The sequence below is a fragment of the Marmota monax genome, unplaced genomic scaffold, assembly GCF_021218885.2.
Source record: "Marmota monax isolate L192 unplaced genomic scaffold, Marmota_monax_Labrador192_F-V1.1 WCK01_AAM20220418_F8-fsc00038, whole genome shotgun sequence".
NCBI classification, from domain to species: Eukaryota; Metazoa; Chordata; class Mammalia; order Rodentia; family Sciuridae; genus Marmota; species Marmota monax.
In genome coordinates this window covers 6187020-6213384 of record NW_026692498.1, presented here as the reverse complement: position 1 = coordinate 6213384, position 26365 = coordinate 6187020, and the positions used below count along the sequence as shown (strand labels likewise).

General features: G+C 45.5%; 1 protein-coding gene across 8 annotated transcripts; it reads left to right on the top strand.

Annotated features, from left to right (window-relative positions):
• Window positions 1–495: 495 nt before the first annotated feature.
• On the top strand, window positions 496–24475 carry Rbm14 (RNA binding motif protein 14). 8 transcript variants are annotated; one of them, XR_006851827.2, is made up of 5 exons: window positions 16306–16619; window positions 17446–17868; window positions 21523–22216; window positions 22812–22916; window positions 24033–24475. XR_006851827.2 is itself a non-coding variant. In XM_046445145.2 (4 exons), exons 2-4 carry the CDS (start codon window positions 2470–2472, stop codon window positions 8508–8510), a joined length of 1680 nt encoding a protein of 559 aa, XP_046301101.1. In that variant the 5' UTR covers window positions 1066–1433; window positions 2140–2469; the 3' UTR covers window positions 8511–9177. The 8 variants fall into 8 exon arrangements, 7 of the variants coding, with proteins under 7 accessions (XP_046301105.1, XP_046301104.1, XP_046301099.1 ...); XM_046445145.2 differs by lacking the exons at window positions 16306–16619; window positions 17446–17868; window positions 21523–22216; window positions 22812–22916; window positions 24033–24475 and adding exons at window positions 1066–1433; window positions 2140–2476; window positions 6069–7533; window positions 8303–9177; XM_046445144.2 differs by lacking the exons at window positions 16306–16619; window positions 17446–17868; window positions 21523–22216; window positions 22812–22916; window positions 24033–24475 and adding exons at window positions 1066–2279; window positions 2409–2476; window positions 6069–7533; window positions 8303–9177.
• The last annotated feature ends 1890 nt before the right edge of the window (window positions 24476–26365 follow it).

Below are 26365 nucleotides of genomic sequence, written 5' to 3'. Positions count from 1 at the left end.
AATGGCACCAGGACTCCTGGGGTAGACGCCTCCGGACCCCCTGCACAGTCCCGGGGCGGTTTGCTGACTAGAGGGGTTGGTTCCGGTTTCTCCCGCCAGGCCTGGCCTTCCTCGGGTCTTTCACGCTGCCGTCTCCAGGCACGGGGTTAGTTAAGACTGCCAGAATGGGAGGAGCCCTGACTTCCGACTGAACAAAGTTTTCCTTTGGGCCCAGGAGTCGGGGCCCCACCCAGGCCAGAGGCGGCCTCTCCAACTAGGCCTCTGCCGCCCGCGCAGCCCGCGCGCGCTCCCTCCTCTCCAACCCTCCTTCCCCTCCCCCAGGCAGCGGCGGTTGGTCGCGCGTCGTCGTCCCTCTCCCACCCCCTCTGCTAACGAGCGGGCTCCAGGCCCTCTGGGATTGGCTGCGCCCGAGCGCATCTTCTTTCAGTCTCTATGATTGGCTGCCGCACGCGCGGGATGCCCGTCCCGATTGGCTAGATCAGCGCGCCTGCGCGGCGGGGTTCTCGGTGGCCAGCCATTCCTGGGGAGGACTGCCGGTCGGTCGGACGTCTCGGCTGTCGCTGGAGGAGCGGTCCCGGCTCTCCGGGAAGGCGGCTGCGGCGGCAAAATGAAGATATTCGTGGGCAACGTCGACGGGGCGGATACAACGCCGGAGGAGCTGGCAGCCCTCTTCGCGCCCTACGGCACGGTCATGAGCTGCGCCGTCATGAAACAGTTTGCCTTCGTGCACATGCGCGAGAACGCAGGCGCGCTGCGCGCCATCGAGGCCTTGCACGGCCACGAGCTGCGGCCGGGGCGCGCGCTCGTGGTGGAGATGTCGCGCCCAAGGCCGCTGAACACTTGGAAGATTTTCGTGGGCAATGTGTCGGCTGCATGCACGAGCCAGGAATTGCGCAGCCTCTTCGAGCGCCGCGGACGCGTCATCGAGTGTGACGTGGTAAAAGGTAACACGGAGGCACGCTCGGGGGCGGGGGCGCGCTCGGGGCACTCTGCCTGTTAGCCACGCCCCTTACCCGGGGGTCGGTCACTGCGCGGTTGGGCCGGGTGGGGAAGTGCGCTGGGGCGAGGCCAGAGGTGTTGGGGGTGCGTTGGGCAGAGCCACCCTCCTCCCCTGCGGTCCAGGCACCGTTCACCAAGAGGGAGGAAGCGGCTCTGGGAGGGTGCGGCGGCCACTGCGAGCCGAACCACGGGGCCGGGGACGCGCCAGAGACTTGCGAGTGTACCGGGGGCGCGTCTTCTGGTCTCCTGGGCCTGGCACCGAGCGGAAATTGGGAAGTGACGGGCACAAGCCGGATCATGGAGCGGGGAAGATTTCGCCACTTCCCCACTTCCTCTCCAGACGTCGGTCAGAGCAAGGGAAGAGGGAAAAGGTGGGGGCTGACGCCCCAAGGCCGCCCTCGTGTTCCCTCCCGATGAATGCTCCCAAGCGGAAGGTAACGGGGCCCTTGGACGTTTCTCGGGCTGGGATCTCTTAGTATTGTTTGGCATGGGTCTCCTCATGGGTACAGGAAGGGCCCCTTCCGAGCCACTTTGGTATTTTCAGTATTTGATGGGTTAGACGTGGCAGTTCTGTGGTCCAACTCCCTTAAACCTGTTTTCCCTCTTTCCCCACCCTTTGGGCTCGATTTTAGATCTGTTAACTGGAAACCCTGACCTTTTTGCTTGTGGAAGGAGATTTGTTTTATGAGGGCCCCTTTTGTATAGCTTTACTTGCTAAACTGATGCCCCAGGGCAGTGTCATTCTTTCATAAGCTTGGAGACTTTTGCAAGGGGGCATACTTTGGCTGAGGGGATTATGGGGAGAGATGTGTGAGAGGTCTTCCTTAAACATTGGCTGAAAACGATTTACTTGAGAGTTGTCATTGCTTGAATTAATTCTCAGAGCAGATCCCTAGTTTGCCTTTTCTTTGAGAAAAATGTGTCACCATAATTTAGGCTTGATTTCCTTTTTGGAGCCCAGTCGACTTTTTCTTTTTTTCTTTTTCTTTTCTTTTCTTTTTTTTTAATATTCTGGGTTCTTATCCCCTAAGTTCTTTCTCTTTTGGGGAAGATTTGATGGGTCAGCCCTTGTGTATATGTGGCCTGTCTTTGTTCCACTTGGGAACAGATCTGAGTTAACTTTGCCCTGTTATTTTCAAGGATGCACCTGGGAGTATGTGATGCCCTCCTGGTGTTGGATTCATGCCTGCTCTTACCCTGTGTGAGACGTTTTGAGGATGAGAAATAAATGGGTGCAGTTGCTTGTTCATGGTCACCAAAGATATTTCATTTGTTGTCCGGTAAAGGCACATCTTTGGCCATTCCTTGTCCTTTCCACAAGTTGGGGAAATGTAAAAGGTCATTGTGTCCCTTGCTAGGAACAAGTTCTTATTCTGCATTAATACTCCATTCTATTTTCCTCAACTCAGGTTATGCAAGTCCACGAGACTATCCGGAATCGGGCTTTCCTGCTGGGTGCTCTGAGGCAGGATGTATGGTGCATGGATTTTTTATTTTGTTGAGAATGAAAGAGTGGGAGGGTGTCAGATTGGGTACTTGGCCAGCAAGGGGTATGTGAGTTTTGTGTTTAATTAATCTGTTAGGTTTCTTTTGTAGTTGTTAGGCAGGGTGACTGGTAGATTGAGAGTCTAGAATCAGTACTTGGGGGCAATCTCTATGGAACTCATGATCAAGAAGCTTGTTCTCAAGTGATAGAGAAAGCCAAAAATGTTCTTGAATTTGGGATCAACACTAAGTGACCCGGGGAAGGGTGGTGGTGGTGGTAAAGTGCATGATAACTTTACATGAGTTTTAGAATTTCTGGCTGATTCCCTGTGAGAGTTAGAGGGAAAATTTTGTGCATTTTGTTCCTTTGTAAACATTTGTTAGCAGAAATGCTTTGACTTCCTCAGGGAGGTGTCTTCCATTGTTGTTTGTTAGGCTTATATGCAATAGCACCTGATGCACTGATATCCTTCACTGATGTCTTTATAGTTCTTAGGGGTGAAAAAACTTAGGATTTAAAGTTGGGAATGTTGTAGAAGAGACTGGCTCAATAAATAGCTTACTCATTTCTTGACTGAATGAGCATTTGATTTGCTGTCAGGTCTTCTGGTTTGCAGTTCTGGGGTTAAAACTCAGGGCCTTACATGCTGTGCTAGCGACTCTACCATTGAGCCACACCCTCAGCCCTGTCAAGTCTTTGAAAAGCACAGGACAGCTAGCTCTGTTTTATTTCACAGGAGAAAAACATGGTTGCTTGGTTACTCTAGGAGCTTAGATATGATTTGTAGACCAAAAATCTCCATAGCAACAGTGGTAACCACTCTCTGCAGCTGTGTCCTGTTGGGTGTTCAAAGATGAACAGCTTCAAGAACCACTTGCAGACTTTGGCCATTGCAGACTTCAGGGGAGGTCTGAGTCAGAAGAGGAAAATTATCCCTTCTCTTGTGTGGGTAGTCATCCTTTATATACCGAGCTCTATAGTTTCAAAGTTTTTTTTAAAAATCATCTTAGGATAGGAAAAGTTGTTTTTCTGGATTCTCTTAACTTTGGTACTAGAGGGATTGTGATGTCATCAGACCATTAGGAGGTATCTGCAGAACTACTTGTTAGGTTTAATGCTAGTCTTAATGGAGAGATTACTTTGAGCTAACTATCCAGGCAAAAGAGTCCCTGGAGTTCTTCGGATCTCTGCTACTCTGATGGCTGGGAAGGAATTGGGATTCTGGGCATCTTTGATGGGGTTAGGCCTGAATTTGGCTACTCAGTGTGATGGGACACAGTTAACCCTGATGTGATTCAGTCATTTGGAAACCTAGTTATAATTCCTTTCAGATATCAGGCTTAGAAACTTAGATATAATTTGGCTATAATTGTATCTTCCCCCATCATCAGTTACATAGTTCATCTGGGCTGTCAGTTGAACTGAACATGTGAAATCAAACCAACCCCGCCTTTTCTTTTTGCAGTGCAGGGAATTGAACCTAGGGCCTCACACATATTAAACATGAGCTCTGCTTACTGAGCTACATCTCCAGACCTGAAATCTCAGTTTTTAAATTTTATTCCTTGATCTCTTAATAAAACCCAGCTATGTAGGGAGTAGACAATGGATGTTTGGGGGGAATTTGTAGACCAAATAATCAGGAATGTAGTGTGTTTCCTTAATCCCTCACAGTGCCTGGAGATTGTCCCCTTTCATCCCCCCTCCCCCAGTCTGCCTACAGGCTCTAGCAGATCTTCCTATTTTCTCTTTACCTTGAGTGAGCCTTTCTGCTTGTCATTGCATTCTCTAGGTGGTTTTGCCATTCCTGAGGGTCAGCACAGTCTCTGTTTTTAGAGACGTTAGACCACCTGCTACTGTTTTTAGCTAGCTACCCAAAATGAAGAACAGAGGATAATTCTAGTACTGTGTGGCCAAGTGAAATGGAATGCTTAGCTTTTCATAATTGGTAAATAAGGAATCAGGCTCTGTCTGTGGGAGTGTTGAAGACTTGAGAGTTGAGATAGTTCATTTTGTTCTTTTATCATCTTTAGAAAGTTCCAAGTTTGTGTGTACAGATGACATTGTGTTTTATTAGAGATGAAAGAGAATATTCTTTAGGAGAAATAGATCTGTGGGTATGCAAGCGAGGGTATCTCCATTATTTTTAAAAATGAAAATTTCTAAAAATAAGGACACTTGTTTGAAGGTCATAAAAAGGATATCTTTTATTGGAAAATAGGATGTTGGTAACTTCTTCGAGGTATCTTTTTATTTTTTAAACTAATGTGACAGAGATTGGATCCCAGCATTTGGATTTTTTTTCTTAAAATAACCATAGGGCCTTTAACTGCAGAGCTCAGGGACAAGCTCCTCTCATTGTTCTTCAGGTCCTGTTTGCACCATTGCAATTTCTACAATTTCTAGTATGGACACAACCCCGAGAATTTTTTTTCCTTTCTAAAGTTTTCTTCTGTAGTAGATGAATAGTTCAGTTTTGAGATTTATAGCCTGTCTTAGTTCCTCTTCCTCACACAATTCATTCAGGTCTTGAATGAAAGCCTCAGGGGTGACCTTCTAGCTTGCAGTGATTACAGCTTCTTGCCTCATAGCTGAGAAACCAGGTCTTTCCTGTGTGCAGTCTGTCCTATGAACAGAACTCCAAAGGATAAGGTATACCTCTCTGTCCTTTAAAGAGGAAGTGGTGGAGGATGTAATATGCCTGAGGGGGAGGGGGTCTTAGTTTCCATTCCCTTACCTTGTAGATGTACATAGGGTCTAGCATCTCTCTTTCTAAGCTTACATTTTTTTTTCATACTACACAGTTATGGGGCATGGGGCATAGAAGAGCTAAAACTGGTCCTGGCATTAATATACTTTGATTTGGGCAAGGGTAAGCCGCATAAAAATTCTTGAACATGTTTGCCCAGCAGTAAAGTGGAGATGATGATCCTTTGTCGTGCCACCTTACAGGATTGTTGTAAGGCCCAAGTGAGGTTGTGTGCATGAAAGTACTTTGAAAATTGGAAAGTAATATGAAAAGAGGGGAGATTATATTGGAGGAATTTTGTGAACTGCTTGCTCTTTGTAGTCTCTTGCCTGAATTGAGTCTCTTTCACCTTAATTAATCTAGGCTGAGAAATGGCTTGTGCCAAGATGTGAGTAGTTGTTTCTAGTGCTTGAGAGCTAAGTGTCAAAGGTGAGCGGTGGTGTTTGGTGAGCATGGGATGAGAACACTGAATAATTGAGTGATCCAGAAACCCTTTCTTTGTTTTGTCTGCTGGTTTATTCTTACAGTAGCTGTGAAGATTTTTATCCTGTGTTGCAGTTCATCTTTACTCTTTCTTTTCTCACCAGGGAGTTGGGTGAAGTGGCAGGGGGAAAGGGGAGAATGGGAAAAAGCCCTAGTCAAAGGTGACTCTTTGGGACAGTCAGAAGCTTTGTTATGTGGGAGCCAATATTTTATGACATACTCCTGGAGAGGAGGGTTTGGTGGCCTGGAGGTAACTGGCAACAGCTGGGTGCTGTTGTATCCAATTTGGGACCCATCGGGTAGCATGTCCTGCCCCCCTAATTGCTAACCCTCTGTCTGCTGCTTTATCAGACTACGCGTTTGTTCACATGGAGAAGGAAGCAGATGCCAAAGCCGCCATCGCGCAGCTCAACGGCAAAGAAGTGAAGGGCAAGCGCATCAACGTGGAACTCTCAACCAAGGGTCAGAAGAAGGGGCCTGGCCTGGCTATCCAGTCTGGGGACAAGACCAAGAAACCAGGGGCTGGGGATACGGCATTCCCTGGAACTGGTGGCTTCTCTGCCACCTTCGACTACCAACAGGCTTTTGGCAACAGCACTGGTGGCTTTGATGGGCAAGCCCGTCAGCCCACGCCACCCTTCTTTGGTCGCGACCGAAGCCCCCTGCGCCGTTCACCTCCCAGAGCCTCTTATGTGGCTCCTCTGACGGCCCAGCCAGCCACCTACCGGGCCCAGCCCTCAGTGTCGCTGGGAGCTGCCTACAGGGCCCAGCCTTCTGCCTCTTTGGGTGTCGGCTATCGGACTCAGCCCATGACGGCCCAGGCAGCCTCTTACCGCGCTCAGCCCTCTGTCTCCCTTGGGGCCCCATACAGGGGCCAGCTGGCTAGCCCTAGCTCCCAGTCTGCCGCAGCTTCTTCTCTCGGCCCATATGGTGGAGCCCAACCCTCAGCCTCAGCCCTCTCCTCCTATGGGGGTCAGGCAGCGGCAGCTTCTTCGCTCAACTCCTACGGGGCTCAGGGCTCCTCCCTTGCCTCCTATGGTAACCAGCCATCCTCTTATGGCGCCCAGGCTGCCTCTTCCTATGGGGTTCGTGCAGCTGCTTCCTCCTACAACACCCAGGGAGCAGCTTCCTCTCTAGGCTCCTACGGGGCTCAGGCTGCCTCCTATGGGGCCCAGTCTGCAGCCTCCTCGCTAGCTTATGGAGCCCAGGCAGCTTCTTACAATGCCCAGCCCTCGGCTTCTTACAATGCCCAGTCTGCCCCATATGCTGCACAGCAGGCTGCTTCCTACTCTTCCCAGCCTGCTGCTTATGTGGCACAGCCAGCCACAGCTGCTGCCTATGCCAGCCAGCCAGCCGCCTATGCTGCACAAGCCACTACCCCAATGGCTGGCTCTTATGGGGCCCAGCCAGTTGTCCAGACCCAACTGAATAGTTATGGGGCCCAAGCATCGATGGGCCTGTCAGGCTCCTATGGGGCTCAGTCGGCTGCTGCGGCCACTGGCTCCTATGGTGCCGCAGCTGCCTACGGGGCCCAGCCTTCTGCCACCCTGGCAGCTCCTTACCGCACTCAGTCATCAGCCTCATTGGCTGCTTCCTATGCTGCCCAGCAGCATCCCCAGGCTGCTGCCTCCTACCGTGGCCAGCCGGGCAATGCCTACGATGGGGCAGGTCAGCCGTCTGCAGCCTACCTGTCCATGTCCCAGGGGGCCGTTGCCAACGCCAACAGCACCCCGCCGCCCTATGAGCGTACCCGCCTCTCCCCACCCCGGGCCAGCTACGACGATCCCTACAAAAAGGCTGTCGCCATGTCGAAAAGGTACTGTATGCCCCCCCGCCTCTGCCCCCAGCTGGGGCTTAGGGCAAGGGGCTGAGGTTGGCATGGGAGGGGAATTTTAGGCCCCTTCCTCAGTCTTTTCTCCTTTACTCCTGTGGGGTGTGCAGAGGCCGAGGGGGTCGGTGTCTGTGAACTTTTCTGGTCACCAGGGTTCAGGTGGAGCACAGAGCTCAGCCTGGGGTGGTACCAGTCAGGCTGGGAAAATGTCACCATTCTAGACTAGCCCAGGTGCCATAGGAGCCACTGCCTGCAGGATTGTGGCTCATACCCTTTCCCTATGTCTCAGGGATTCTTAAGCCTGTTACCTGGTTGTCCTGGTGTTGGTGGGGGTGGGCGTGAAAGTAGTCCTTTTGGCACTTAATGGCTGAAGGCAAGTTTATGAGATGCGTCCACACTCTGGGAAGTTGGGGACCTTGCTTTCATCCGCCGTTCTGTTGATAAACAACCAAGGTCTTTGTGTAGGACCCATGGGTGGGGATATTTTGTTTGTGGTTTGGGACTATAGACCAAAATTCACCTTGGCCACTTCGGAAAGGAGGGCTTCAGTGGAAGGCTTGGTTTCCTAATGAGTTGAACCCAGGCTTGATTTCTTGGCCTGGATAGGGTGAAGAACCTTCTGACAAAAGGAAACCAAACTGTTGGAGACCAATCTGATCACACCCTCCCTGTCCCCATTGGCATCTCCCCCATGCCCATCTGGAGCCCTCCCCTCAATTGTCTCATTCACCAACTGTCTTCTTCTCTCGACTAGGTATGGTTCCGACCGGCGTTTAGCCGAGCTCTCTGATTACCGCCGTTTATCAGAGTCGCAGCTTTCGTTCCGCCGCTCGCCGACAAAGTCCTCGCTGGATTACCGTCGCCTGCCCGATGCCCATTCCGATTACGCACGCTATTCGGGCTCCTATAATGATTACCTGCGGGCAGCTCAGATGCACTCTGGCTACCAGCGCCGCATGTAGGGCCATCCTGGGGATGGGGCACCACGGGGAGGGAGGGAGAGGTAGGTAGGGTGCAGACCCAGGTTATAACCACTCTGGCCCATACCTCTCCCATTGTGGTTTTTCATCCCCTCCCTCTACCATGTGGGCCTTCCCCAGGAGACCATCCTTTTGAGTGTTTGGCAGTAACCTACTTTGTTCCTTCGCCTCAGCATCACATCTTGTTACTGGCTCTAGATCTGCGGTTTCCCCTCTACCCTGCCTCCCATCTCTCCAGAATGGGAATTACTTTTGTTTTTATTTTTTCCTGGCTCCCTTTTATTTTTGTGCGCGATATTTAAGGTCGTGTGGATGGGGAAGCAACCTGCAGCTGAGGTCGGCGGCGCCTTTTTCTTTTAGATGTGAGGGAGGCCAGGAAAGGGTTAGCTTAACCATTTCCTGTGCGCCAAGCTGTGCCAGCAGTCCAGGGGGCCCTGATTGTTCCTCTGTAGACTGTTGAGACTGAGATCCTATTGGGACAGTCAGTTGGTGTGTGTCCAAATCCCTGCTCACCACTGATGTTCTAGTGATGGTGAGCAGCACAGTCCCAATTCCCCATCTCCCCAAGTAGGTGGTGTTAGAAAACCTTGATTTCCCCCCCTTTTGTATGGACTACAAATAAAACTTGGGGCGATTTGCAGTTTGGAAACCTGGTTGTCATTGTCTTGATTGCACTCAGTGTCAGAGGAGCCAGTTGACATCCAGGAAGTCATGACAACTAAAGGGCAGATAGCCTCAGAAACCAGGGTGGGTTTGGAACGGGGTTTGAATGTGGGAATTAGAATGATTTCTCTGCTGCCCCAGTGGGATTTAGCTCATCGGCGTCCTACTAGCTTTCAGCCATCTTTAGGGCAGGAGCGTCCAGACCAAGTGGTTGGACTTCTTAGCCCTCAATTTGGTCACACCAAAATGCAGTAATATAATACCCATTTTCCTCTGCCTATGGTTGGCTATTTGCCCTTCCTTTTCTCCAGAAACAACCTGAGCTCCAGCAGGGTGGTTGTAGGGGTTGGCTTTTCTCAAATATTAAGTGGGGAATGGGCTGCTATGGTGTTTACAAGGTGGGGTATATCCTTCAGACAGTTGGCCCTAATGAGCACCGGGGCTGGGACCTGGAAGGGAGCCATAGTCGGGTGGGAGTAATGTCCCTATCTGATGCTGCCCTGTGGTTGGAGAAAGGAGGGGGCAGGGAAAATTTGAAGCAGTTGTGAGGCATTCTGGCCAGAGTGTCCTGGTACTTCGCCTGTTGAATTTCACCATGGAGTGTCGTCCTGCATCCTGCCAACCCATCACAGCACCTGAGACTTCTTTCCCTGTGCCCATCTGTTAATGGTTTTCAGATGTCTTCTTGCTGGGTTTATATTTGGAGGTGCCATAACAGACTGGGAAGTGGGTGAGGTGCTAGTAAAATGAAATATGGGGATGCTGGAATTGGGTGAGAAATTGAGGATTCTGCCTATACTCTTACTCCAGAGCTGGGAGTTGAGGACCTGGGCAAAAAATATGACAATTTCAAGAGAACAAGATGGAGGCTTGGTAATGATGGGTGAATGAAATAAGACTGGCTGGATGGGTTTATATCAGGAAAACCTACTAATGCTCCTGTGGAAAGGGTGCTTTAAGAGATTTTTGACTTGGGAGGCTGCTAGGGCAAAGTTCACTGGGGAGGTATGTGTGTCAAGAAGAGTCCAGATGGGTTGTCTGCCTCCTTAGCGTCATATGAACATGCCTATGACAAGAGTAGTTTGCCCTCGATCTCCTCTTCCCTCTGCCAAATGTGCAAAAATAATGTGGTTTTAAAACCATGAGCTTGTATTTGTGGATGCTAAATGGGGTCATTCAAGGGGGTACGGGGGCCATAGCTCTTTTCTTTGCTTCTCTTTCTGCTCATTGCTTTGCCTTTGGGTGCTTTGCTGCTCCTTTTTATTTCTTTGCAGGACTGGGGAAGAATGGGAAGAGAAGTTTCATAAGTTTCTTATTACTTTTCTGTGTGATGGTGGAATGATCTGAGGGCCATGCTAACAAGCTGACCTTTGATTAATTACCCTGGAAAATTGAGGGTCAATTATAGGGCTGTGATTGTGGCCTCTGTTATTTGCAATATTTCTTTTTCAATGTGGCTTTCTGTCATCTTCCTTTCTCTTCAGTGAGAGTTCTGCCACTGTCCCAATCCCATGATTCCTGCAAAAAGCTTAATGTGCTTTCAGGGCCAGTGTTGACGTTCTTTATTGCAGCCCCAACTCTTCAGAGTGACCTGGCCTATTTGATCACTCTTAACTGTCTGTCATTTTTAGGTCCTGATACCCTTGCTGCCTCAGCCCTCAGGCTTTCAAGCCAGAAGGAGCTACAAAGCTAAATCATTTTGTCATTTTCTTTTCTCTTGCAGATGTTTTAAAACTCCCCTTTTTTAATTTAAATTGTGCCATTTGTGTTAATCCCATATTGCACTCATACTTTGATTTTTTAATTTGATTTCCAAGGTCCTATAACTTGGGAAAAGTTGGATTTAGTGAATGAGAGAAGGGACATTTGATGTATGTTTTAGGAAATGTGCTCTCAGTCTATCTTCTGATCATTCAACTTTACACCTGTCACCTCTACAACTTTGCAGTCATTGGAGAAGTTTTAGTTGATTTATTCTTGGAACAAGGCCACATAGAGACTTCTAGCCTTGCCAGCTTTCTCTCTTGAGTTTGGACCTTGTTTTAAATTCTGTTTACGGTGGGCCTGGGGCCCCATCTTTTGTAACGGAGGAATGGGACTATCACTGAGGGGCCAGTCTCTACAGGTAGGCTGCCTACTAGTCATAACCCCTAGTTAAGCTCTGGCAAAGTCCTTGCATAGTCTATTGGTTTTTCAGGCATTTTGTCCAGCCAAGTCAAGTCTGTGGACTCCCATGGTTGAGTGAAATCATAATGAAAATATATTCATTACTGGATTTATGGACAAGTATGCTGTGTAATAATAGGAATTTAGGTAATAGAGGAGGACAGCATATGGAAAATTTATACCTTTAAAAAGGTTATAAAATAGGATTTCAGGTTTAGCTGTAAATCATTTGAAATATCTGTCTATAATGCTTGAAATGCAGTGCTCAGGTAGCTGAGCTCTTGGTCTGACCTAGAGAAAGTTACAGTGTGGAAGTTTCAATGACCTACCTCGATGAAACAGTTATAGTTAATAAGTAATGATAGACAAGTGATTAGGTTAGGAAGGAGAGGATGTGGTATCCCCAGTCGTTGGAGAATACTTTCTGGAGGTGGGACTTGATTTGAAAACTACTGAGAGAATAAGACTTTTGTCTCAGGTTTCCTGAGTTTGAATCCTGGTGCTACCTTTTTACCATGTGATTTTGGATGTCAGGAACTCTGCCTCATTTTTGTCATCCAACATTTCACTATAGTACTAAACATTGTTGAAAGTGCTTTTCAGGGCTGGGAATGTAGCTCAGTTGTTCAGAGTGCTTGCCTAGCATGCTCAAAGCCCTGTATTCAGTTCAGCAAACACAAAACAAACAAACACACACACACACAAAGTGCTTTTTTTGTGTTAATAAAATCTTCATAACAACCAAAATACATTAGATATTTTTATAGGTTTTTGTTTTGTTTTGATACTGGGGATTGAATCCAAGCATGCTTTACCAACTGAGCTATATCTCCAGTGCTTTTTATTTTTTGAGACAGGGTCTTGCTTAATTGCTGAGGCTGGCCTTGAATTTTGTCCCCCTATCTCAGCCTCTTGAGTTGCTGGGATTATAGTTGAACACCAATGGGCCCAAGCTAGATATTTCTAAACCTACTTTATAAGAGGGGAAGTTGAGGCTATAGATTAAATAATTTTTCTTCAGCTCATATATGGGTTCTATCCCCAGCACTGAAGAAAAGTCACATGGCTAACAAAGTGCTTGATCGAGGAATTGAACCACCATTTGAACCATCCAGGACTTTGCTTGTAATCTTTGTGGTATGCTAATGTTGAGAGAGGGTCAAATAAGAACATGTGACAAGTTCTCATTAAATGCTAGCCATCATAGATTGAGATGGCTATAGCACACAGCTCTGAGCAAAGACTTTGGATGAAGTTGTGAGTGTGGCACCTGAGTTACAGTGAAGGCAGTGAATTTTTATGAGTTATGCCTGGGATTGACTTAGGCCAATGGACTACACCAGTTTTGGCTACCTTTATTCTCTGGCAGTACTACTCTGTGTTGGATAAGAAGAAAGGTTACTGTGCAAGGTTAGGAACTTTATAGGTGGCTAAGGGTATATGGCTGGAGGGGGATTAGAGGCTTGAGAAGCCTATTTGGTCCTAGGGATCCAGTAAGCCAACCATTCATAGAGAATTTGGGCATTTATCCTATCTGTAATTCATTTCTGGTCCAGGAACCAGAGTTTTTAAGAGTATAAATTATAATTTTCACCCCCAAGGGTGTGAGGCTAATATAGATTATTTGTATCTAAGTTTTCACTGACATTACTGTTTTACCCATATATGTGGAATTTTGTACATTTCCCTTTCAAAAGTCTAGGCTCATTTCTCATTTATATGCATGTAATATTATTCCTCCTATTTAAGGTTTGCAGCCAGGTGCTTATTTATACATATTTATGCTTTTGATAAAATGTCATTCTGGATGACTTGGGACAAGTCACTTTACCTTTTAGGAGCTTGGTAGCCTGATCTGCAGTCCCCCACCTCCCTCCCAAATCAGCAAACTTGATCATCAAAATATCTGGACATGGTAGTACAGGCCTGTATAGACCCACAGACTTGGGAATCTGAGGCTGAAGGATCACTTGAGCTCAGAAATTTAAGGTCAGTTGTGCAACAAAAGTGAGAGCCCCATCTTAAAAAAAAAAAGCCAGGCATGGTGGTGCATGCCTGTAATCCCAGCAGTTTAGAGGCTGAGGCAGAAGGATTGCAAGTTCAAAGACAGCCTCAGAAATTTAGGTCCTGACTCAAAAAATGAAAAGGACTGGAGATGTGGCTCAGTAGTTAGGCTCCCCCAGGTTCAATCCTTGGTACCAAACCAACCAAACAAAATCTGAATCACTAAAATGGTATCTACAATGTTCCAGACAAGGGTCTGTTAAACATTGTGTCATTCTCAGAGCGATGAATAATGGATTAGTTGTCTCCCCCTCCCCCCCAATTTTAAGCTGCATTAGTTTTCAGTAAAATAATAAACATAGATATGAAGACATTCAAGCTACAAACCTCTCTTCCTAAAGCTTCATTTGTCAAAGTGCTCAAAATCTCTTAGCATAGATTATCTCTGGCTTTTGGCCATCTACTTTTTGTTGAGGGAGATTGGAAAATTAGACTAGCTACTATGAATAAAGATATATCTTTTCAGTACTGATGAGTGTCTAGGATTTTGTTTTGTTTTCCCTCTTTGCAGTGTTAGGGATGGAACCCAGGTCCTTGCACATCCTGGGCAAAAACTTGAATGCTAAGCTACATCCTCAGCCTGGTTCAGGTTCTTAACCTAATACTGACTGGAAATCAAACTCACCTCCTTTTGGTAATCAAATTAACTCATGCATTCATTCTTTTATATTTTAACTTAGCAAATATTGGGGTGTCTTCAAGGTGCCAGGTACAGTTTTAACATTGGGAATATGGTATGGAATAAGTATTTGCCAGGAACCAGGAGAGGGACAGAAAATGAAAAGATAGAATTTCAAGTAGTAGGATTTGCAAGGCAAGGTTGGAGTAGGGGAAGCCTTTAAATGGCGGGTGTGTGTGTACAGGCAATGAAGGATCTGCAGAAAGAATATTCCAGTCTGAGCTTAGTACAATAAGGCTCTTGTGTCTAGAGGGGTGGTAGTGATTAAACAGATTGAGAGATTCCAGGAAGAACTTGATTTGATAGGGTATTAGAGTCCAGGGAGAGGAGTTTGGATTTCCCTCCCAGTTGTAATTGGTTTAAAAAAGCCTTGGGATATTTTAATTGGTTAGTTGGGTGACTTGCAAAAGCAAGTTATGACTAGATCTGGTGAGATTTCAGAAGGCAAATCCAGTAATTAGATTGAGTGTCCTTGGGTGTCTGCACACTGGCAAGAATGGTGGTCCTAAAATGATGTCTCCAGCTGCAGATGTAACTCAGCAGTAGAGCTTTTTGCATGAGGCCCTGGGTTTGATCCCTATCACTCAAACAAAAAACAACCCGCAAAGATTAGTATTTCCTGTCTCAGATTTGTAGATTGGAGTGAGTTGACTTCATATTCTTTGGTACTCTAGAAAAAAGCTTTGTTTGCAGGGTTTCTGGAACACAAAAATTGGAAGATCACACTGAAAGGAGATGAGAGATGTGTATCTTATTATGTGTTGTGATTACCACCAAATGCTGGTCCCCTTGGAAAAGGCATGTGCAACACACTTTAACTAGAATTGGTTTTCTTCATTACCAAACCTGTGGGTTAAGAGTTAACAGTCTTGGTGGTGCATCACAGTCCAAGATGAGAAGGAACAAGATTAGTAACCACATATCCAAATGTCATGATTTTTAAGGACCTTGCCTTTTTCTACCCTAGAATAAGCTCCACCAGTTTTCTTCCATTGGATTCCTGAATCATGTTGGGTTATAAAATCCACCTTTTTTGTTTAGTACTCTGACTTCACCTTTTGCTTTACAAAATTCCTTAATCTTGTTCTTTTGTGGCTGCTTTGGGTGGTAGTATATTCTGTTTGTGTCATCTCCACTCCTGATGATCCCTTTCGTCATCAACAATTCACTGCTTTGGCTTGTTTTGTTCATATTTTAAGTTTTTACATCCAGCACTTGCATCCCCCTTTCCCCTTTAACTTCCTCTTCAAAAAAGCTGCTTTTGCAAAGGGTCTTGACTGAAGTTGCTTGCTCAATGAACAGGGGATCAAATGAAGCAGCCAAAGAAAGGGTGAGGAAGAAAATGTGATAAGGGAGTGAGACCCTGTGAAGAATGTTCTTGATTGTATTTGTTTACAGCTGATTGTGAAAATGCTCTTCCCTCTAAGGTTGGTTGGGGTGGGGGATGTTAAACCTACAGCTCTGGTTGATGGCACCCAATAAAATAAAACAACAACAAAAAACTTTGCTGCTCCCGTTTTTTCTTAGGGAGGGGGTGTGGGGGTCTGTTTCATTTTGGATCCTGGGAGGCTGCTTGCTAGAGGGAACTTGGTCTCCCCTCCTGGATGGTGCTGCCTCTGGCCGGCCTACTTTTGGGCCATCACACCTGGTCAAGCGGGACCCACTGACTTGCAGAGTTCCTTTCACTGCCTACAAGTAGTTTTAAATTTGCGGGGAGCTTCGGGGCTTTCAGGGCTATAGTGCGAGTTACTGACTGGCCTGAGAAGGTTGATTTTCTCAGGTGGGAGTCCTCGCTGTTTTTCCTGGCGCTGTGTCTGAGTAAGCTACTGTCCACAGCATCCAGGCTGCGAGGTGGGTGGCGTTTGGGAGTTTAGAGGGGGAAACTTGGAGTAGAGGACAAAATGGAGTGCAGAATGCTTTCGCGTTGTGCACATGGAAGTGTCGAAACGTGGAAGCTTAACAAAGTTGGCGCCATGAAGCTACCGACTGCCACACCGGGGACCTCGCTCGCTCCGCCTAATGGCGGGCCGCCAGTCGCCGGTGATACCCACGTTTGTGGTTCCTCCCTCAAGCCGACCTCTTACCCAATCAGTGGCTTCGGCTTCTCAATGTTGGTGCTCATTGGCTTTCGCATAAAAGCTCTGGGGTTACTGACGTTTCCACCTCTTCCCGGCCTCTCAGGTAATTGGCGTTCGCGGTAACCAATCAAGAGGAGGATCTTCGGGAACGCCTGCCATTTACTTTATTGAACGACCAATCCGGTGGATAGGTCACCTCCCCCTCTCTACCCAGAGTCACTGCTGCGGCCGCCGCCATTTTAGCGTTTTGTCAGAAGTGTCCGTGCCGCGAGGAAGAGGCCCTCCCGATTTCCGTGCGGTGAGAGACTCCGAGCCCTTCCACTTTCTTTCCTTTGCTTTGTAAGATCTTGTCTCACTACCTTGGGCGTCGGGGGTGTCCTGGTTGGGTCGCGGCCTGCGCGCCCGTCACTGAGAGACGACCTCGGTCCTCGGCATTGCGCGGTAAGCCTGAAGCAGCCCTTCCCCCAACACCTCCCGCCCGAGAATACCTGGCTTTCCCCCCACCCTGCCCCCTACCCTACTTGGCTCGGCTTACTGCCGCGAAGTTTTCTTTGAGATAACCCCACTGTCCTTAGATGGAGCATTTGCAAGCCCGTCTTGAGAGTTTCTCAGGACCTGGGACATTGTTGTCTGGTTAATGAACCTGAAGCCCCCCTCTGGCCAGGCATTTCTCCATTCTGCAGGCGCTTGTAGGCTGGTACCTCCTGAGAGGCGTTCCCCACTCGGACGCTTTTCCGGTACTCTGCACGCCGCGCTATCTGGTCTCATTCCCGCCTTCGTTACTTCCAAAGGAAGGTCCTAAACAGCTATTCCAAGGCCCACTTTTCCGGAAATGGTGGCTGCTAATGTTACTGCGGGAGGAAGAGCCAAATTATAGTTGCAGGCAATCAACCAACAAGCCTAGTAGTTAGATTTTTATCGTATGATTGACCACCTAGGGGGCAGAAAAGCTCAGTATCCCCAGATGTCCATTTATTTTCACTTTTATTCGCATTCTTTGAAGGTATCTAACTCTTAAACTCTTTAGCTACTAAGGACCTGTTAGACGTGTTCTCGTTCCTAGAGGTTCTCAGGCGGGTTCCTTAGCAGGCCTGTTTACTTCACTCCCATTTCCTTTTGATTACTGTGTGGAGATGTGAATGTGAAACAAAATTGGAAACATATGCTAGTGAAGGAAGATGGCAGTGGTGAGTCTCCCCCCCCCAAAAAAAAAAAAAAAACATTAACGTAAGGTCTTTTGTTAGAAATTTTGTTTCTTCTTTCTCAGGCTGTATCGAGATGGTGAAGCTGTTCATTGGAAACCTGCCCCGGGAGGCCACAGAGCAAGAGATCCGCTCACTCTTCGAGCAGTACGGGAAGGTGCTGGAATGTGACATCATTAAAAACTACGGCTTTGTGCACATAGAGGACAAAACTGCAGCTGAGGATGCCATACGCAACCTGCATCACTACAAGCTTCATGGGGTGAATATTAATGTGGAAGCCAGCAAGAATAAGAGCAAAACCTCAACAAAGTTGCATGTGGGCAACATCAGCCCCACCTGCACCAACAAGGAGCTTCGGGCCAAGTTTGAGGAATATGGTCCAGTCATTGAATGTGACATCGTGAAAGATTATGCCTTTGTACACATGGAGCGGGCAGAGGATGCAGTGGAGGCCATCAGGGGCCTTGATAACACAGAGTTTCAAGGTGAACCACTGTCTTTGGGTAGAGAGCTGAACACAAGGCTCTGTGCAGAAAAATGTTGGGTAAATAAAAGGAGAGTTTGGGGGTAGAGATACAGCTGTTGCTTGGTTGGTGATGATGGATTTAATATGGGTGAGGCACTTAAAATGAAATGGAAAATGCATGAGTTTTAAGGGCTTTATCTTAGGCAAGGAAAGTCTCCTGGGAAAAACTTGGTTTTCATTTGGAACCCCTAAGGCTTTTGTGCCTCTCAATATAGAAATCCTTTTCTCTTGAAGACTTCTAGTTATTGTGTCTTTTTCTTCTTTTAGTAGTAGGGCACATTGTAGAGAATTTCACTGTGTTGCCTCAGCACCACAGTATCACCATGATGCCTTATTTGACATAAGAAGAACTAGTTAAAGCAACAGTTTAGGGCAGAATTCCTATTAAACTCCCCCACCTTACCCCAGCTTTTACCTTTACAGTAACCATAACTAGTCTTTTTTTCAAGTTTTTTTTTTTAGTTGTAGTTGGACACAATACCTTTATTTATTTGTATGTGGTACTGAGGATCGAACCCAGGGCCTCGCACGAGTTAGGCGAGTGTTCTACCGCTAGTCTTTGAAAGGTTATTGGTCTATTCCATTTGCATTGTGTTTGTAGTAATCCTGAAAAACACTCTAGAATTAAAAGACTGATTTTGGGAATCTTGGGAAGGAGGCATGGAATTTGGGGGCAGTAAGGGCATGTCTTAAAATTGGTTTGAGGGGGTGATGGACTGACTTAACATCTTTGGTGCATAGAATACTTAGATGAGTGTTACATTGGAGCCTTGATTAGATGAGTTGTTTTTGTGCCTAGAAGGCAGCATGGGTGGTAATGTGGATTATCAGTATATTTCAGAGGTATTGTTATTCTTCTCTTGGTTTACGCTGTTAATTCCTTTGGCAAGAGTAGCATTTAGGAGATAGTAACTATGGTGAGTTGTGAGCTGAACTCTCAACTCTTCTCCCATCTCTTTGGGTCCCCAGTGTCAAAAGCTGCCTCCCTTTGGTTGTAATTAAATTCCAAATTGGTAGTACATTCCCATAACTCATGACTATTTCAAGCCTGTTTTTTTAACCATATCAACATGAACACTGTAAGGGCTAATTCTTTTCCTGAGTACTTGCCTTATTGTGAAGCAAGTACTGCCATCTTTGGTGTTCAGTTTACTTAAATTGGGCCTTAGAGCTGGAGGTCTAATCATTCCCTCATATAATGGGTTCCCTGTGTCATGGGCATTACTATGCATTATTAAAGAAAAGTTTCACAGGTCTCCTGGGTCTAGGTTGCTTTCCTTTTTTAATTGGCTAGTTACGAGTTATTTTGTCAACAACTTAATTGGGAACAAAGACTGCTCTTGTGAAGGGTTGTGATGTTATGTGTGATTTTTGGACACTTCCACATTTTAACCTAGCCATAGAAGCAGTGTCTCCTAGTAGCAGTTCCATGGGTAAGGGGAGGACATGTGATCTATTCAGGACAACTGATTTTTTTATCTGATCATTTGATCTCTAGGTTAGTTCTGATGTAATCTATGATTATTTTTTTCTCTATATTCTTTAGTGTTACCTTTCATTTCTTTTTGGTTTTGGTGGTGCTGGGGATCAAGCCCAGGACTTTATGCACACTAGGCAAGTATTCTACCACTGAACTACATTCCCAGTCCTTCTTTTTTTCTTTCCTTGTTTTTTGTGGGGGTGGGCTGTAGGTGCAGGGTGTCTTGCTGTGTTTTCATACTGGCCTGGAACTCCTGGGCTCAAGCAGTCATTTTGCCCAGCATTACTCTTTCTAGTAAGTTATGTGAGCGTGTTGAGTAGTGATAAATACTAGACTGGCCTTTTTCCATTTCAGTTTCTCAGTGTTGCATATATTCTCTATTGTTTGCCCACTCAAAGAAGTTGATTCTGGATATTTTTTAAGATTTAGGTCTTTTTCTGGCATTAGAATAGACAAATCCACAGATCATCAGTGCATTTGTTAATAACTTTTATGTTTTGAACTACATAGTTGGTTTCTTGATTGCACTTATTTTCCCAGTATTTGTTACCTGCCAAAGTGGCCGCCTGGGCAAATGCCAGACACAGGCTAGCACTTCAAGGTATTTAAGTACTTAATTGCCTTAATTCTTTTAATGACCGTGGACTTAACCAGATGTAATGTTAAAACAGACTTTTCTTTCATATTTGGGTTCCTCCTCCACCTAGAAGTCTCCTGTAATCTGACTTTAATTTTGCAGGTAAAATTATGTATTTACCATTTTTCCTCATTAGAAGAGCCATCTATTGACTCCTCCTTGGTTCTAACCATTCACCTCATTAACATCTGTATGTTTGGGTGCTTGTAGCTAGTTGCATTGTAGACTTTTCACTGGACTTGGATCCCTTCTGAATTTTTGCTTATCAGTAAATCGGTAGATCTTGTTAGGTGGGAATTGCATATCTGAAGAGATTTAGAAGTTAGTTTTAACTTTTCCAAAAAACTTTCTGCTTTTGTTAGTTTTTTTATTTTCAGAATTCAAATTGTGATTTTCAAAGAAAAATAGTATTAGGTGTATGTTAGACTCTCAGTCTTACTTGAAGGAGAGAAAGCACTTTAATCTTGCTGAACTGAGTAGTTTGGTCTACTGACTAATTTATTATCCATTTTCCACTTTTCTCATCCCCCTTTTCTTCCATAGTTTGTAATTCTTTCTAGAAATTGAAGTTTTTGTGAACAACTTGGCCTTTTTTCCTTTCACCCAAGTAGAGGGTCACTAAAATTAGTTGTCATATTGTAAAGAATTCTTATTAAAACGATGATTAAAACCAGCAATTTAAAGCACCCAGTTAAGAAGGAAGACTTTCCTTGAATTTGTATTGTGTCCCCCAAGCTCCCAATTTTCCCAAATTACCATTGTCAGTCCTAGATCAAATCCTGGTCAATCTTTTTTTTTTTTTTTTTTTTTGGTGGTACCAGGGATTGAACCCCGGGGGCACTCGACCATTGAGCTACATCCCCAGCCCTATTTTGTATTTTATTTAGACAGGATGTCACTGAGTTGCTTGGAGCCTTGATAAATTGCCAAGGCTGGCTTTGAACTCACGATCCTTGTGTGTCAGCCTCTGAGTCACTTGCCTCCTGAGTTACAGGCAAGTACCACCATGCCTGGCTTGGTCAATCTTAAGTGGTGGCATCCTTAGAGTCTTTAATTCTCTCTAATTTTGGGTGGTGGTGGTAGGGATATGGAACTGGCTTTTGCATCTTCCTGCTCAAATCGAATTTGCCTTGATAGTGAAGGTTGGAGATGTGATGTATATATTTTGAATATCTTTTATGTCTGGCCACTGATTGGAATACATTTTTGCCCGTGTTATTTGGTAATGGATGAGATGTTTGTTTTTGAGCGAGAGTAGCTTCGTAAGCAGTAAATCGTGGCATCGCTGTAACATTTCTTCATCTAGTTGATCTTTTCTGGAAATCAGATCATTATACTGAATTTATATGTTGGACCCTTTTTAAAAAAATTTTTTTTGGCAGTGATGCATTAAGAGTTGTCTAGGTAAAGTCATTGCTATGATCAATGGCTGGGGTGTAGGGGCTTGGGCTATGACTAAGAGTGATAGCAACCCTTCTTGCGTCTGTTTCTTCAAGGCAAACGAATGCACGTGCAGTTGTCCACCAGCCGGCTTAGGACTGCGCCCGGGATGGGAGACCAGAGCGGCTGCTATCGGTGCGGGAAAGAGGGGCACTGGTCCAAAGAGTGTCCAATAGATCGTTCGGGCCGCGTGGCAGACTTGACCGAGCAATATAATGAGCAATATGGAGCAGTGCGTACGCCTTACACCATGAGCTATGGGGATTCGTTGTATTACAACAACGCGTACGGAGCGCTCGATGCCTACTACAAGCGCTGCCGAGCTGCCCGGTCCTATGAGGCAGTGGCGGCTGCAGCTGCCTCTGCGTATAATTATGCAGAGCAGACCTTGTCCCAGCTGCCACAAGTCCAGAACACAGCCATGGCCAGTCACCTCACCTCCACCTCTCTTGATCCCTACGATAGACACCTGTTGCCGACCTCAGGAGCTGCTGCTGCCACTGCCGCTGCAGCAGCAGCAGCTGCCGCTGCTGTTACTGCAGCTTCCACTTCATATTATGGGCGGGATCGGAGCCCCCTGCGTCGCGCTACAGCCCCCGTCCCCACTGTTGGAGAGGGCTACGGTTACGGGCATGAGAGTGAGTTGTCCCAAGCTTCAGCAGCCGCGCGGAATTCTCTGTACGACATGGCCCGGTATGAGCGGGAGCAGTATGCGGATCGGGCGCGGTATTCAGCCTTTTAAAGCTTGAGGTGAGAGCGGTGGGGTGTCCCCTGTTCTGGTTTGCCATCTCTCCTGCAGCCTATAAGGGCTCCAATTAGGCTGCCTGCTTGCTTGCTTTTGCAGGGTTAGGGTGAGGTTAATAGCATGGTTCAGAGTTTAGAGAAGTCCTAAATGCTTTAACTTTGAAGTAAGTAAATGTCCTTGGCCCTCCTGGCTATTTATTTTTTTCCCATGGCTCCCAGCAGTGGGAGTCATTTCAGATTGTGCCTGGAAGAACAAAGAATGGTGTGCTAGTGATTCTTGGGTCACACCTATGTGCCATAATTGAACTGATCCTGGGACCCAGATATTCAGACTCAAAACGCTGTTTCTCCAAGGCTTTGTTGAGTTTCCTAGGTGTGTGACATTATTGAGGTCTTCCAAGTTTCCTGTGTGCTTCCTGCTATTTGAAAGGTCTGATATGACCTCTATAAAGGCCATAACTATAGTTAATTGATCATCACTGCTCAGGTCCCAGTTAACTGAAGATTCCCAAAATGGCATCATCTTAAATCTTGAAGTGTATTTCTGAATTCTGGAACAGTTCAACAATTTTGTTTGTTTGTTTGTTTGTTTGTTTTATAGAAGTTACTTGAAAGAGCAGAAAGAAGTAGAAAACATCTCTTAAAAGTGCCCAGACTCCAAAATCCATCTTAGCTGCTCAGCTCAAGATTTATTCCTGAAATAAATGTTAAGTTCATTCTAGTATTTTTTTTGTTTTTAAACTGTTCCCATGGTGCTAAGTTTAATGTCCCTCATTTCCTCAAGGTATATGGTTAATATACCACACACCTGTTAATTTTACTCTCAGGTAAGGTTAAAACCAGGGTTGGGAGCTTTGCCATAAGCAGATCACTCCCTTCATCTTCCCACAGGTTGTTGTGGACATTTAATATTCTTGAGCTACCAGCTTTACTTTGAGTCCTCTGGCTTTCTCCATGAAAATGTTTTGAACCTCATGATTCATTTGGCTCTATTTGAATATATTCTCTTTTCATGTTTGTCCCCTTTGGGCTCCAGTTTTTGAGATTACTGTTGCACTCAAGGGTAATTCCCAATGCCCCTTAGTTTTGAGTAGCCCCTAGAGTATTCCCTACATTACCATTGATATCTTTAATACTGTAGGAACAGTGTAGGTGATATTTTGTCATCTTTCAATTAGGGCAGAAGATATGCAATTTGCCCAGGTTCACTAGCCAGGAAAGAACCAATTGGGGTTCACTGGCTAGAAAATAACTGATTTGTCTAGAATAGAAACTTGAGTGACTTGATATAGCTCACACATACCCTCCTAGTACTTTCTTTTCAAAGGTTAGTTTCTTCCCTAGGTGAAGTTGGATGCCCTCAGGTCTTAGAACTTGTTCAGTTGATAATAACTACTTTTGTCTAGACTTTGAATGGTTTTTAACTTGGACCTTGGCAGTAACTCCCTGACTGAAACATGCTGGTGACTTTTTTACTCTAGAAGAAAACCTTTCCCTTTATCCTGTGCTGATGACAGTTTGTGATGTGGAATTACCTTTTCTGGGGGATGCTAATTTTAACATTAAGAGCAATGAAGTGTCTTTGCCTCTTCTTATGAAAGAAGATTGACTGTTTAGAGAAAAACCTTAATCTGGGATTGTTTAGCAGTCCCAATTCTCTGTCCTTCAAGCTCTCTTTCGGAGATAATGATACTTGGGAACTAGTCCAAGTAAATTTAAAGAGTATCAAATTACCAGATTTTGTAAAGATGTTCTTTTGAAGTTTTAATTGGGAAATCCCTTTGAGCTTTGCTGTAAAGCCCCTTATTGTGCTCTCTTTCAGGTGGGATGTATGTGGGCTGAAATTCCGAGCTGCGGTTGTGCATGAGAATACACCCTTCGTGGTACCCCATCTCCGGGACGTTCTCGGCTCTGTGCGTTCAGTCCTCAGGAACCGTGGACCTTAATTTACCTTGCTAAGTTCAGACCTTCTCCTTTGTTTATTCTCTCTCTCCTGCCCATTTTCCTGTTCTTCCTGTTGTTCAGTACTTCCTGTAGCTTTCCTGTTCACATTCTGTTCTCCCAGCAGGCCTCATTGTATGCAGAAACTGTGGTGGGGGCTATGCTGTTTCCTCCCCACCTCCTGCCAACACTGTGGGTGTTGGATTTGGGCATGACCTTGATGAGAGGGTCACTGCTCCTGGGTTTCTTTTGACCCAGAGGATAGACCTATAGAATTGAATCACTTTTTTTTCTTTCCGGTGAAATAAATGGTTTTTCAACTTAGGGTTTGTGTGCTTTGAGAGAGTTCTTGCTTTGGCTTGTTTTGTGGTCCTTAATTTGTTAAAGAGAAGGGGTGGGTGTGAAGTTGTAATATATTGAGCTTCAGGTGAACATCATCATTACTTTCTTTATTATAGGTAGGACTTAACAAGTGCCAAAGAGAAAAAAAAGTTACTGAAGAACCCAGGCAGGTCACCTTATTCCAGTGAAGACTTCTTCCACTGGTCTATCCTTGTTAAAAAAAAAAAAATTTCCATCTATTTACTATTAGTTTAAGAGGTGTAGGTTTTTCCCTGTTAAGAGAAATAGTCATTACCTACCCTATGACTGCCATTCTAACCACCCATTCAGGTCTAAGAAAAGGAAGTGGTTTGGGGGAAGAAGGGGTTAGCTTTTACCTTTCATGTCATATGGGAAATGGAGCAATGGCTCCCACCAGAGAACATTTCACTACTTCCAGAAGCCAGTAATGCTTTGTGATTCCTTTAATCATCAATTTGTATAGCTCTGCTAAAATCTGAAGCATGTTTGAATGATGATGCTGCTCACATCTCATAGCTTGTGCTAAACCTGGCAGATACTGAACAATGAGGATGGGGGCTGAATGCAAGGAAGAGCCATTGCCTTTGGGGGGGGGGCTACCAGGGATTGAACCCAGGGGGTGCTTAACCACTGAACCACATGTTTGCCCTTTTTTATTTTATTTAGAGACAGGGTCTTGCTGACGTTGGTTCTCACTGGGTTGCTGAGGCTAGTTTTGAACTCATTATCCCCTTGCCTCAACCTCCTGAGTCGCTGGGATTATAGAAATGCACCAGTCTGTTCAGTTTATGGCCTCTTGTTTCTGTCAAAAGAGTTTCTTCTACATGTTTTTATTGTCTATACTTTGCCCCAGTTTCAACATACAGATTTGTGCCTACTTAAGGCATGTCTCAATATTTGCTAAGCAAACCCTGAACACTTCATGATAATGCCAGGCATAAGACTTTCAGAAAAGGGTTGTAATGAGATGTAGCAGCTGGTTTTATTTATTTGGGTGATTTCTCAAGAATTTTCTACTAACTTCTACCCTATTGATTCATTCTAATTCATAGATGGCTGAGATTGGAACAGCTCTATTGATAAAACATGGAATGAATTATTTTCTATACATGGGTTCTGTGCTAGGTGTTTTGTGTGTTTTCATTTAAACCCCAGCAAACATTTTTCTGTTAATTTTCCTTCCCTGGCTGGGTTATTCTCTTTACCACTGCCAGTTCTCTTGGAGAAGTCATACCTACTTTGGTCCCTTTTTCTCTGAAGAGAGACCCATTGCTGATGTGTGCTTATATCTTAACCATTATACCCCTTGGTCTGATGGGTGGGGTTGGAAAGTTTCAAAAGATGGGAACTGATGGTATTCATTGAACCACATACTTTACTGAATGATACTTTGAAAGTTAGTATTTACATGTCAAGTAGAAAAGTCTGTTTAGATGGAGATAGTCAGTGAAGGTTTTTTAAGTGACATGTCATAGTAGAGTAGACTGGGGCATAATTTGTTTTCTTGATTGAATTCTGTGGCCCAGAATTCAATAGGGATAGGTCTAGGATTTCAAATTCCTAGACTCAAGTGTGACGGACTATAAGTGCACACCATGCAGTTTATGTTTTTGCCTTATGAAACAAGCCGATCTGGTTAAAAATTTTAATTCCTTGGTTCTATTAAATGAAGATTTTTGCTTTTTGCTTTGAGAGCCTGGTTTCCATGTAACAGACAAGTTTTTCTCATGGCTCAGTCTGAACTGGCTTAATATGCTACATTCCATACTAGAGCTCTTTTAAAAACTTAACTTGCTGAAAGAAAATACCATATTAAAGAATAGTGGGGGACCAGGTGTGGTGACGCATGAC

What these genes read in the sequence shown, in the direction of transcription:
- Rbm14 (XM_046445143.2), top strand. Translation starts at nt 608, where the DNA reads ATGAAGATATTCGTGGGCAACGTCGACGGGGCGGATACAACGCCGGAG. An exon ending in CGAGTGTGACGTGGTAAAAG is followed by an intron (nt 945 to 6,068) that starts GTAACACGGAGG and finishes CTGCTTTATCAG; the next exon opens with ACTACGCGTTTGTTCACATG. An exon ending in GCTGTCGCCATGTCGAAAAG is followed by an intron (nt 7,534 to 8,302) that starts GTACTGTATGCC and finishes TCTCTCGACTAG; the next exon opens with GTATGGTTCCGACCGGCGTT.